General features: G+C 43.0%; 1 protein-coding gene across 6 annotated transcripts in view; it reads left to right on the forward strand.

Moving 5' to 3' along the window:
* The first annotated feature begins 1,837 nt into the window (after positions 1–1,837).
* The window catches only part of USP24 (ubiquitin specific peptidase 24), a 148,155-nt gene continuing 136,171 nt past the window's right edge, over positions 1,838–13,821 (forward strand). For 4 of the 6 annotated variants that reach the window (XM_027108403.1, XM_027108407.1, XM_027108406.1 and 1 more), the window contains exon 1: positions 1,922–2,409. In XM_027108403.1, coding sequence (XP_026964204.1) covers positions 2,086–2,409 — 324 coding nt within the window. In that variant the 5' untranslated portion in view covers positions 1,922–2,085. Of the gene's footprint in view, positions 2,410–13,821 lie in introns of all 6 variants that reach the window. The other 2 variants (XM_027108404.1, XM_027108408.1) reach the window with 2 other exon arrangements.

Consider the following 13,821-nt stretch of genomic DNA (forward strand, 5'->3'; position numbering starts at 1 on the left):
TCTTCATATGCCACAGATAAATATCTAAAATGTCATTGAGTACCTAGAAGTGGATAACACTTAATAAAATTTTATTTTAATATACACATTGTGACCTGATCCAATTATAGGCATTCTTCCTTAGCAGGTTCTTTTTTGTTGTTGTTCAGAAATGTAAGAAGAGAAGAGTTTTGTTATTTTCATTAACAAATTACGAGACTTTACTTCCTTTGCATATTAGTCCTAGTCTTTGGTCTATAACCTGGTCTTTAATCAGTACAACAAATACAGTTACTTCATTTAAATGTAAACAGCAGTGATAAATTCACCCTGTAAATCAAATTGCTGGTGTTTATAAATGTATGTAGCAAGTACTAGACAAGAAGGGCTCATGGTCCAGGGAAAAGGATGCTAATAGAGAAAGTGCAGAGGAAATTTCTGGGTACTGTCCCTAATTTAAGATTTGGGGTAAAGGGGGATTTTAGTGAGTGCCCGGTTGGCAACAGGAGGGATTTGACGGTATGAGAAAGGTTAGATGGTGGACTTCAAGGTTCAGGAAGAAACCAGGGTAAGGGTAATAGGAGATGAAGTGAGATATGGAAAAAGCATCAGGATCTTGGGAGAGGGTGGGGAAAGAACTTGGGAGAAGCAAGAATAAAAGGAAATTGAAGGCGGGAAATACCAAGGACCAGGGCTTAGATGGTAGTCAGTGGACTAAAGATACGGCCCCTGCGCGCTAATGCTAAAAGTAGAAAGAGAAAGCAAAGAAAGCAGGCCTTTGAAGGGGAAGAGGAATGCTCAAAGGGGGAAACCAACAGGCGTGCGGTCCCTTCCCCCAAAGGGCATAAAAAAGAGGGAGGGCAGTCCTCCCTCAAGAGGCAGAACAAAGACGGAACCCTGAGCCAAAGGGTGCAGTAGAATGTGGGTGGGTGGATGAGCATCAGGAGGGAAGCAGAGGTCCAAGGTGTTCGAATGAGTCAGAGGCTGAAAAAGAGTGATGCAGTCAGGAGTTTTTGGAGGTTTTCACAGACAGCACTGGGATTGGAGTTCCGGTTGTAAAAATATGTTTCGGACTCTCAGGGGATTTTTGCATGAGTTTGATAGAGTCCAGTCAGGTTGGCTGGGGGTAGGTGGTGGTCAGTCAATGCTGGAAGGAAAATTCAAGGAGGGCTGGGAATTCACTTCAGCCAGTTTAGGGTGATTTCAGCGAAAGTTGGAGGGATTTAGGTCAAGAGTATGTGGGGGGTGCATTTCAGCCCGGGTGGGTTGGTTTGCCTGCTTTGGGCATGAATTTAAGTGGGTGCTGAAGGGTATGTCAGGCAGCGTGGCTGGAGGATTTCCTTCAGGACCGTGGTGCAAGTCAGGCCAGGTGTGGGGTGGGTTACAGTAGCCGCCGAGCGCACTGCGTTTAGGCTGGGGCGCAGTCCGGGCCGCGCCGGGGCGAGCAAGTCCGGGAGCTGGAGTCCGGCGGGGACTCCGGCGAGGTTCGGGGGGAACCGCCGTCAGCGCCCGGCAGGATCGCCAGCTCGGGTACTTCGGCGACGTTCCGCGCAGCGCGTTGCACTTTGCTCCCGCCCCTCCCGCGGGAACCTGTTGCTGGAGGAATGGGCGGGCGGCCGCGGCGACGGCGAAGAACCCTCCCTCGCCTCCGCCTGGCCCTTACGGCGTCCCTTTCACCGTAGAGACGCTCCGCGGCGCAGCCCCTTCCTTACCGCCTCTATTAAAAAAAGAAAGAAGGAAAGAAAGAAAAATCACCCCCCAACCCTCACCCGTGACCGGCGGGCCCCGCGGCCTCTCGTGCGGCTTCCGGGAGCGGAGGCGCGGCCCCGCGGGCCGGAGGAGGCGGAGGCGGAGGAGGAGGCCAACATGGCGGCGCGCAGGGCTGGGCCGGGCCGCCGCAGCGCCTGAGCCCTCCACCGCCGTCGGTCGGCTCGGGGCGCCCACCCCCGCGCCCACCCTGGCCCGGCGGCCGCGGAGCGCGCAGCGCAGGAGTGCAGGGGCCCGCCCGGGCGCGGGGACGGCGCGGAGGCAGCGCCGCGCGGCCCGCCAGGCCCCGGACCCGCAGCTTCGCAGCCCGCCGGCTGGCGCGGCCCGGAGGCCCGAGCCATGGAATCGGAGGAGGAGCAGCACATGACCACGCTGCTGTGCATGGGCTTCTCGGACCCTGCCACCATCCGCAAGGCCCTGCGCCTGGCCAAGAACGACATCAACGAGGCCGTGGCGCTGCTTACCAACGAGCGGCCGGGCCTCGACTACGGCGGCTACGAGCCCATGGACAGCGGCGGCGGCCCCAGCCCCGGGCCCGGCGGGGTCTCGCGGGGCGACGGCGGCGGTGACGGCGGCGGCGGAGGCCCTTCCCGCGGCAACAGCACCGGAGGCGGCGGCGGCTTCGACCCCCCGCCCGCCTACCACGAGGTGGTGGACGCCGAGGTGAGGAAGGGCGACCCATGACCCCCGCGGGAGAGGCCAGCGGGCTGGAGTTCCCTGGGGAGGGGATACACCCCACTGGGCTTGGAGTGCGGAGGGCTTGTGAGACGGGGGAGGCACGGAGAGAGGGGAAATGGAACACCGGGCTCGTCGGGATGGAGGTCACCGGACTGGGGTCAAGTGGGGAGAAGGGCCCATGGGGAGGGGCTGAATGGGAATAAGGGCTGCAGGACAGGGCTGCGCGGCAGCGTGAGTAGGGGGTCTCTGGGCTTTGAGCTGAGCTCACTAACGGGGCAGGCCCGGGTCGGGGGTGGGGAGAAGGGCCCAAGGCTGGCATCCGAGGTGGGGAGAGCCAGACACATTGACCTGGAGTGTGTGATGGGGAGGACACTTGTATCAGGGGGTGAGAAATGGGGTCCTAGGAGATTAGGCGAGGGCCCGAGATTTCGCGGCCCAGGGTTTCAGTGAAGGAGTGGGGAGGCACCAGGTTCAGTCAGAGAAAAAGTGGGATGGGCCAGCCAGAGTAGCGGCTTTGCTAGGGTCAGGAATGAGGTTAGGAATGGGGTTTGGGTTTTAGCCAAGGACCAGAAGGAGAGGAGATTGGTCAGGGTCTAAAATGAAGAGGGACTGGGCAGAGGCCAGGAATGACAAGAATTGATAGGAAGTGGGGAAGGGGCTCAGCTGCAATAAAGTCTGGGGGGGGGGCGTCGTTGATAAGGTTAGATATTAAAGCCACGGGGATTAGACTGAGAGAGGTTAGAGATAAGAGGCCAGGGCAGGAGTCAAAGCTGAGGAGGGGCTAGGCAGTGATGGGACTGGAGTTGGAGGATGAAGCTGGGACCAAGTCTGGGTAAGCAGAGTACTAGTCAGCTGTTAAGTCAGAAATGAGGGAAAGCTGGACTGGAGAAAGGGATTGGAGCAATACTTAGGGTGCTGTGTAGAGGGACAGGGACAGGGCGGGAGATAAGGGGACTGGAGAAGTCTGTTAAGGAGAAAGAGGGCCGTCTAGGCGAATGGCTTTGGTCAGAAATCTCAAATCTGGGTGGAGACGATTCCTTTTTGTTTTAGTTAGGGATGTGAGCAAAGAACATGGGGGGAGAAAACAGACTTTACCTGATTTTTTAAAAAGCATCAACCAGAAGCAACAGTGCTTGTGAATAATTACTTTGCAGAAAAATGGCAGCTCCTGGTAGGAGTTTTGGTCAGATTCACTGCTTGGTACATTTCAAGGGTCCAGTAGAGCGGGTTGGCCTACTCTAGTGGTTTGGGTTTTTTAGTAGAGATGTGAATTTGGAAAATTCTTAATGAAGCTAAGCCTCCTGATAGAATTTTTTCCTAAATAATCTTCTATCCTTTCAGTTATATTCTTTTGCAGCAGTTTCTTGGGCTGAAGTATTTTGGGAAAGAAGGTGGCACTTCAAAAAGCCAGATTTCTTCGCAAGATCTCTTTGGTTTCCAGACTTCCACACACTTGGTTGATTGCCCTCTGTTACCTAGTAACTCAGCTAGATCATTGACTAGTATATGGCAGTAAAGGTTGTAATTAGTCCTAGTCTGGGGAAAAATTCCCACATATTTAAATGTACCTAAGTCACTTTAAGAAATGAGCTTCTCTTTGCAAGTCCCCATCACTCCTCTCCTTGTTCCTTCTAGTTTTTTTGTTTTTGTTTTTATAAATTTATTTATTTATTTTTGGCTGCATTTGGTCTTCATTGCTGCGCGCCGGCCTTCTCTAGTTGCGGTGAGCGGGGGCTACTCTTTGTTGCCGTGCGTGGGCTTCTCATTGCGGTGGCTTCTCTTGCTGCAGAGCACGGGCTCTAGGCATGCGGGCTTCAGTAGTTGTGGCACATGTGCTCAGTAGTTGTGGCTCACGGGCTCTAGAGCGCAGGCTTAGTAGTTGTGGTACACGGGCTTAGTTGTTCCCCAGCATGTGGGATCTTCCTGGACCAGGGATCGAACCGGTGTCCCCTGCATTGGCAGGAGGATTCTTAACCACTGCACCACCAAGGAAGCCCCCTTCCTTCTAGTTTTGACCCAGTTTTGAAATCAAGAAGAAAGTCATTGCTTATTCTGAAGATGCTTGTATGGCCCTACATAGTTCAGTGTATCCTCATTTTGTGAAAAATTTTACTCTTTTTTTCTTTTGTCACACCTTTTAATTTCCTAGAATTGCAAAATCAAAATAAATTATAATGCTTGGTGGTACTTTAACATTAGTTGTACTGCCTGTACATTTAAATACTAAGAATTGGGACTGGCTTCTTTGCACATGAATGACAGGCTGAGGAGTTTGCTTTAATGTAAAATCCAGAGAATCTATAACTTTCTGAAGAATCCTGTCAAGTTTTCATTTCCTCTTGACCTGTGGATTTGGCTGCACCATTTAATTTTGAGAGTTCACTAGGGGCTGGTTACTGAGGCTGCTTTACCTGGAAGAGTATTGGCAAGGATACAGGGAGACACTTTCCTGGCACACAGGAGCCTGGTGAGAATGTTTAACCCCATTTTTGCCTCTGTAGTTTTACAAATCTTCTTGCATGCCACCTGTGCACCTTGTTGGTCATCCTTGCTGTAGACAGTGGGAACCTGAGGCATTTGATCTTGGGAAATAGGGAGAAGTGCTAAACATTGTTGAGCATCTACAGTGTGTCAGGCACTATGTTAGGTGTTTTATACATTTTATTTAATCCCCAGTGAGATAGCTAATAAGATCACCATTTTAGAGCTGTGCTTGGCTAGTGGCAAAGTCTGGATTTGAACCTGTTCTCTCTGACTTCAGACAGTGTGCTTTTCATTCTGCTCAACTCATGGTTTTAGGATTGAATTCATTTTAAGATAAGGAAAAATAAAGAGGGAAAGAGACAAGTTTGGAGGCTCCTGTACAAGTCTAGGAATGATGTGGCTGGCAATTGCTGAATCAAGGCATTAGGAATAGGATAATGGGTAGAATGAAAGGAGAATCATCGATTTTTAAAGCAGAAGACTTTAGAAATTAATGATTAGTTTGGCTCCCTTGTTTTACAAGTGCAACCTTGCAGGCCCCAAAGGGGAAGTGACGTCTCCCCATAGAGCTAGTTAATGGAAGAGATGGGACTAGACCCCAGGCCCATGCACTGCAAGTCCAGTGTACTTTCTCCCTACCAGCGGCCTGCCTTTCAAATGAAAAGGGGACAGGACACAGTAATGGGTTGAAGCAAAGGGAAGTATAATAAACAGTGTGAAGATTGCCAGCTCTTGTGTAATCTACTTGTTTTATTTCTAAAAAATTAGTACCTTGTTTGAAAATATATAAATTTCTATTTGCCCCATAGGAAATTTCAGTTTCAGTGTCCTCTTAAAAACGTTTGGGAATATACGGATTAAAATCTAATTGTTAAAAAAGAAAAATGATTACATTTATTTTATATTTGTCATTTGGGGACAGGAATGATCCTCTTATTTGGTAAATATTTGATGCCTTCCAGGTCCTGGGGCTGGGAATAGAGTGCTGAACAGAACGTGACGGTTACATTCTGGTGGATCTTAGTGCAAGCCACTCATTTTGCAAGAAATGACTTCCCACGGTCATGTAGTTAGGTAAACCAGTTTATTAATTTGGGCCCATGCTATAATTAGTATTTGGTTTAGAAATTAAAATTTGGAAAGTAAAAGGCGTTAACTTCTGGTTCAGTAGCAGCAAGGAGAAGGCAGATAAAAAAGACCCAGATATCTAGCAGAACACATAAAACTGCACAGAAAGCCACTTTTTAAATATCCTCCAGTGAAGTAAAGGTATTGCTTTGCAGAAAGTTGTGTTTGGTTGTTATTAGTATTGCTGGATGTAGACGTATATGTAATTCTTGGTCTCTGGGCCTGGACGGGACTTTGAAAAGTTATCCAGTTTTGATTTTGAATAGTATTACTTCAAACCCTTTCCACGGCAGGTAGGAGTCTGTTCTATTATTAGAGAGTGATATCTCACAGCTGCTCTAAATATCCAGATGTTTAACACCCCCACTGTCAGAATTCTTCAGTGTTTCTTATATGGCTGTCAACCCCCCTGGCCACTACTCAGGGCATGCCCCCTGGTTCTGCCCTCCACAGAGCTGGGAGAGAGTTGGTCCCTTAAGAATTGTGATCCTGTCCAGAGAGTTAGTAGAATTTAGAACCAGAAACCGTTGTAGGCACCTTTTAAAATTTAACAGTTGTGAAATATACCTTATTTGTTATTAAGTCTCCTTCTTTTGTCTTTAGAAAATACAAAAATGGAATTTTTAAAAATAAATTTATTTATTTATTTATGGCTGTGTTGGATCTTCATTGCTACACGCAGGCTTTCTCTAGTTGTGGCGAGTGGGGCTACTCTTCGTTGTGGTGCGTGGGCTTCTCATTGTGGTGGCGTCTCTTGTTGCAGAGCACGGGCTTCAGTAGTTGTGGCTTGCGGGCTCTAGAGCACAGGCTCAGTAGTTGTGGTGTATGTGCTTAGCTGCTCCATGGCATGTGGGATCTTCCCAGACCAGGGATCGAACCCATGGCCCTTGCATTGGCAGGCAGATTCTTAATCACTGTGCCACCAGGGAAGTCCCTAAAATGGAATGTTTTTGCAAGGAGATTTTAATTAACAGCTAGAAATACCTTCCTCATTGTCTAGTTCTGTGATAATTAATATTCCTAGAAGTGACATTTAATGCTGTGATCTCACCAATATTGTGAACTGCTTGTTTTGTTCCTGTTGTATTGTGGATAGTCTTTCTGGAAGTATTTTGTCAGGCGTGTTTGCAAGATTTCATTGCTACTTTGTTAAGAGCCCCAAAGTTGGTCCTGCTAGAGTATATATAAATCACATTACTTTGTAACTCTAATTCATTTCTGCCTCCTTTTTTCCTTTTGGTATTAAGTGGGTAGTTATACATGAATTAAAGTTATAATACATTATATATACAATATATAATATGTTATATGATATATTAAGGTTTATATTAAAATTCATGCCCCTTTTTCCCTAAAATACACAATCCTAGCTCATTTGATATAGAGTAAATATCAAATAAGTAAATTTTAGTTATTATTTGTGATTTGAATACATGACTCGTGGTTTCTGATTTACTGTGATTTGTTAAATTAGAAAAAGTGGAATCTATTTAAAAGTTTTAGAGTTAAAAAATAATTCCAAAAATCAGTTGAAAGTAAATGAAAAATAGGGAATCTGAAAGATTAATTTTGAAATAAGAATTTCTTTATAATCTAGTATATATGTATCTCCTTTGCGAATGAAGCTTATGAGTTCATCTGACAGTTGGTTCTCACCTTGTAATTACCTGGCCATTTGCTATTAGAATGAATGTAATTTGGCATGAAGGAAGTACCTCTTGTGTGTCAGTGAGTGTGTATTCTAGTGAAATCATAGTAGGTAGTGACAGCTTTATACAACATAATAATGCTGTTAGCTTAAAATTTGAAACCAATTACAATATTAGAAAAGTAAATGTTGTAATGTTTTAACAATTTGAGGAAAGAGTTTCAACTGTAATACGACCCAAATAGCAGACATCGGTGTACTATACATCTTTGTACTTACTGCTCAAATATCATATAATATTGATTTTATTTAATTTGAGTGCAAACATGAAAAATTTTTACTTTTAATAGAACTATTAAATTTAGAAAGATTTAGTTCAGTAATACTTTTCATGTCTGGAGTTCAGTTTTCCAGGAAATTTTTCTTATTTGGAACACTAGAGAGAAGTAAGAAGTGAAATACATAAGATTAAACCATTTCAAAACAGCCCCATACATTTAATGCACTCAAGATCATGGATTTCATTCATTTGTGTTCTAGCTTGTTTTTTAAACAACATAGTTCAAGTAAGTTTTAATATTAGATTTCCTATCACATTAGAAGTGTTTTGTAGTAGTCCAAACGTGAGGGGATGAGCTGTTGGAGGCAAATGCATTTGACGGTAGTGAGAAGTGACAAGTAGCCCAGGGGTAAAGAAGGGGACAGGAAACTTTAAAAACAAAGCAGGCTCACCCGTTTGTATAGGGCGATGTGAAACAGCTTTATGTGCTACATGCCCCTGAGAGGCTGTTTTTACTGATGCCATGCTCAAGAAAAGGTTACAGTATGTTCTGTTTAAGAAAGGTCAGGAATGTGTAATACACTTTACCAAGGTTTTCATTTAAAAAAAAATGGAAGAAGAAGAAAGTTGGACACATTAAAGAAATAAGCTTTCAGGTACCTGGAAAATCCAGATACGAGGGACATTTCAGCCTGAGACTTCTACATTGTGGAGGCATTGCTATGTAGGTTGTGCTTCATTTTCCAGAGTAGATTTTTTTTTTAATTAATTTATTTTTGCTGTTTTGCATCTTCATTTCTGTGCGAGAGCTTTCTCTAGTTGTGGCAAGCGGGGGCCACTCTTCATTGCGGTGCGCGGGCCTCTCACTATCGCGGCCTCTCTTGTTGCGGAGCACAGGCTCCAGACTCGCAGGCTCAGTAGTTGTGGCTTACGGGCCTAGTTGCTCCGCGGCATGTGGGATCCTCCCAGACCAGGGCTCGAACCCGTGTCCCCTGCATTAGCAGTCAGACTCTCAACCACTGTGCCACCAGGGAAGCCCCTAGAGTAGATGTTTTTTTCTCGCCTTCCTTCTAGGGAGTTTTAGTTTCTTTTTTAAGTTTGTATTTCTCATTCTCATTGTTATCATAGGAATTTTTATTATTCAGTGTTAAAATATTTTTCAGTCACAGTTGAGTTGTAAAATTTTTTTGTTAAGCTCATGTTAGTAGTAGGTGACAGTAGATTTGGTTTATTTTTATTTGTTCTGAAGAAAAGAGCTAACACAATTAAGTTGATATTTCATTCTGATAATCTTTCCAGAAATTGAAATGCTTTAGCCATGAAGCAGAGGTGTGTGGAATCTTTTTCTAGAGCTAAGTTGAAGATTTTATTTTTCTTCTGAGAAATAAGTAATACCCTAGGTGCCCACCAAAGTCTTTTCACTTAAGTTCTAGCACACAGTTCTCTTTCCTGTAGTGTCTTAGTCAGTTATGTGCATTGTAAAATTCAATTGACAGCATTTGATTTGCTTTCACTTAGGTTTAAGATGTTTATGTTAGAAATACTTTATTAAAAAAAAGTAAATATGATACATTCTTTATCAGTAGGCTTCCAAAATGGTTTCTGAAATTAAAATCTTTTCCAGAAAGATTTGTTGGTCAGACATTCTGTTGCCAAGGCTTTTCAACTTCTGCTTTGTGTTCTTTTAGAATCTAGCTTTTCATAAACAGGTCAGCATTTTTTGGCTTTTTTTCCCTCTTTCCATTTCTCTTATATTGGCAATTTTTGTTGAAAATTGAATTGCTTTGTGAAACATAGTTAGAAGCCTACAGTGTAGCATTTTGGTAGCAATTTAAAATAAATTTCAGATCCTAAAAAATATGAAGTTATTCCCTACTGCCCATGGCAACACCATCTGTCAATTATTTAATTTATTCTAGACTCCTTACTCTCTCTTCTTATCAAATAGCCTGTTAATTCTAACCTTAAACATCTCTCCTGCCCCTTTTGTCTATTTCCTCTGTTACTGCTTTGGTTTTATTCATGTGCTTTTCTTACTGTTTCTCTGTGCCACTCACTGGTGCCAGAATGATCTTTGTAAAATGCAAATTTTAGTTATGGGATAACCTCGCTTAAAAATGTTTGGTGGGGCTTCCCTGCTGGCGCAGTGGTTGAGAGTCCACCTGCCGATGCAGGGGACACGGGTTCGTGCCCCAGTCCGGGAGGATCCCACATGCCACGGAGCGGCTAGGCCCGTGAGCCATGGCCGCTGAGCCTGCGCGTCCGGAGCCTGTGCTCCGCAACGGGAGAGGCCACAACAGTGAGAGGCCCGCGTACCGCAAAAAAAAAAAAAAAAAATGTTTGGTGGTTCCTTATTTCCTGTAGGTAAGATCTAAACTTTCTTTCAAGGTCTCCATACTTATCCATCCCATCTTACCTCCTGCGTTCCAGTGCCATGCTCTCCCTTGCAGTTCAGGGGCCATCTGTTCCCTCACTCTCACCCCCAAACCCCAATATCCATCTGCCTGGCTAACATGGATTCGTTCTTCAAGATTACCTCAAATGCCATTCCGCCTCAAAGCACACTTGTCTCACACGGCCACATTCTCCCACTGCATTCTGTATGTACACCAAGTAAAGCAGTGATGATGTTTTAGTTAATAAAGAGATGTGTTTACATATATGTATCTGTTTCCATTGGACTTGAGGAGCAGGATTATTTCTTTCTCTCTCTGTGTCCTAGGACCCCTGGCTCACAGAGTTTGATTGGATAGATAACTAAATGAATGGATGGAAAGAACACCTTAAGTGAAATAAAAAGTCAAATGGTATTTGAAAGAGTATTGAACCAGGAACTTGGGAGACTGTACATTTCTCTTCAGGGTTCTGTTGATTGCCAACTGTAGTATTGGGCAAGTCAGTTTGCCTCTCTGAGCCTCAGTTTTCTCACCTATGAAATGGGCACTAGATCTGTGGTTAAATTTTTTCATTCTTTCACCTCTTTAAGAAATTTAAAGCCATGAGGCCTTTCAGAAAACAGCACATATAAATATACACACTTGGTTTTTTAAATAAACTGGTGCTAAAACACTAATGCTATTATTTTTGGGTGATAGGACATACAGGTAATTCTTTCTTTTTTCTGAATTTTGAAAAGTATATAAACTTTATTAAATGAAGACGAACCAAAACCATTAAAAATAAAAATAGCTTAAAAAAATAGACTAAAGTATTTCATGATTCTTAGGAAAATTTTGCCTAGACTCCAAAATTATTTTAAAACTTTGCTACTGAGGAAAATTAAATATAGAAAGATTTAATTCGTGTTTTATCTAACTGAAATACAGAAAAAAGTATACTACTTCCTAACATATAATTGGGAACATTTTTTAAAAATCTAGATTTTATATTTGATTATCTACTTATTAGATAGGTTCTAATTAGTCCTAGTTGTAAGAAAACTGGCTTGGAAGATGTGGTTCAGCAGGACTTTTCAATTTTGAGTCACGTCTTGAGCTTTAACGGAGCTTCTGTTTAGTTGCTCTTCCTGCCTTTCTCCTTTTCTTCATGCTCCCCCTGGCCCTTGCCTAATATCTCAGAGCATTTTGCCTTGTTGACTGTTTTTAGGACTTTTCTTATCTATGACTCCGGTGTGTTTTGATTGGCCTTTAGGTTACCTGCCAGCATTTAAAGACTATCCAAGATCTATGACTGTGTTTTGGAAACAGCTGTCTTTAGAGCACAGTTTTTCTGTTTTGTTTTGTTTTGCTTTGCCAAAGGGATGGAATAGAGATGCACACCTGGCCAACAAGGCCTTCACTTGTCACCTCTCTTTTCTGTGACCTGTAACACTGTTACTCATGATTGTTGGGCTGTTGCTGGGCTCCAGACTCAATCTTATCTGCTGTTTTCAAGAAACATTCCACTCACTTGACTTTTTCTGTCATTTGCATACCTTAATGTACTCTTTCATGTGTATTTACACATTTATTTTTAAGAGGGCGAGACTGCTATTTCCAGTATTTTTATTAAATGGAAAATAAAGAGTTCTCAGAAGAAAAACTCTAGATTTACGTTAAATAATGATACAAATCAAATTCCAATGATAAAAACAGGCGTTACACCAAAAATGTCAGAGCAGCCAGACAGTTAATAGCCCATTTAACAAAACACTTAAACATACCTTCATTCAGTAGGTTTTTATTGAGCATTGACTGTGTGCTAGGCACTGAGCTAGATGCTGGGAATACAGTGGTGAACCAATCACACATAGTTCCTTCTCTGTTCTAGTTTCAAGGCTGGTGGATTTCTTATGCTTTGTGTCCAATAGATTATAATGTTATAATTCAGAAAATTAAGGCCTTGAAGAGTTGTGGGTTAAGTGTGAAGAGATTAGATCTATCAAAAGCATTTGAGTAGTGCCTCAAGAATTTTTTTGTGATGTAATTTGATCTATAGTGGTATCCATTGCCAGGAAAGCAAGTGATACTGTTTTTTCAAGTGATATTTCTTTAGTGCCATGGAATGTACAGAATTTGTATTTATTTACTTGTTAAATGTTTAATATTAGTAGGTTAATGATTCTTTCAACTAGTATCTCTTTTAAGAATGATGCTAATTATTTCAACTAAGTGTCATTACTTTTTGTCCTAAAATCATGAATATGTATTTTTTTCCCAGAAAAGAGAAATTGCCCTAGGAATGGGTCTTTTTTAGGCTAAAAATCTCTTATGATTGTTGATAATACCCCCCAAAAAGGATGTTTTAAAGCTGGAGGAATGTTGTTGATTTTAGAAAGACTTAACGATGATGGCAGTAACAGTAACTCTAAATGAAAAACCTGTCTGCTATTAATAACGTTAGGAATCCTTAGTTTATTATCAATATTGTGTGTGTGTAGTTTTATGTTGGAGTGGACTGTCTTTACTAAAATACTGTAATACTTTTAAAATGTTAGTCATTTTCATTTTGTAAGATTTCCTTCTCATGATATCTGCTTCATTTGAAATGTTTTGGTGAGTTACAGTAGCAACAGATCATTCTGTATTTCACAAGTTTATATATCATATTTGTTTTTGAGAAAATGTCAGTTGTCTATTAAGCAATCAGTATTCTTGGTGTTGAAGTTACACCAGGCAAAAAATGTTTGTGTAATATAACATTTGTACCATAAAAAACAATTGGTTCATGATATGTGTACATATATACTGACATCTGTAGAGAATAACAAGCGAGTCCTGTTTGCTTTTTATTACTTTGAGGTTTTTATGCTTGGAGTATAAAACAGGTCTGTGGTAAAAGAATTCCAAGCATTTGTTAAGGAAGATCAAAGACCAGAATCAATGCCGAGTTACCTTGGATTCACCCAGTTCACAGTGGTTATAATACAGGAGAGAAATATCAAGAATACCTTACACGTCATAAAACAGAAAAATCATCTGTAGAACTGAGAATATTTCCTGTCCTCTCCCTATTCCAGTAAACAATACTAAAAGTTGTAAATTTAAGGATTAAAATTGAAGATTTGTTTCAAAGCTGGAAGGGACCATTGGGATCTTTATGTATCTTTTTTTTTTTTTTTTTTTTTTTTTTGCGGTACGCGGGCCTCTCACTGCTGTGGCCTCTCCCGTTGCGGAGCACAGGCTCTGGACACGCTGGCTCAGCGGCCATGGCTCACGGGCCTAGCCGCTCCGCGGCATGTGGGATCTTCCCAGACCGGGGCACGAACTCGTGTCCCCTGCATCGGCAGGCGGACTCTCACCCACTGCGCCACCAGGGAAGCCCCCATTGGGATCTTTAAATCTCGTCGGTTTAGGGATGAGGACCTCGACTCTTGGATCATTAGCAAAGTCAGGAAGGGAACTAGCCTTCTCCTTCT

Source organism: Aethalodelphis obliquidens, unplaced genomic scaffold (genome assembly GCF_003676395.1).
Source record: "Aethalodelphis obliquidens isolate GAN/ISIS:26980383/991018 unplaced genomic scaffold, ASM367639v1 scaffold9, whole genome shotgun sequence".
In the NCBI taxonomy this organism is placed as follows: domain Eukaryota; kingdom Metazoa; phylum Chordata; class Mammalia; order Artiodactyla; family Delphinidae; genus Aethalodelphis; species Aethalodelphis obliquidens.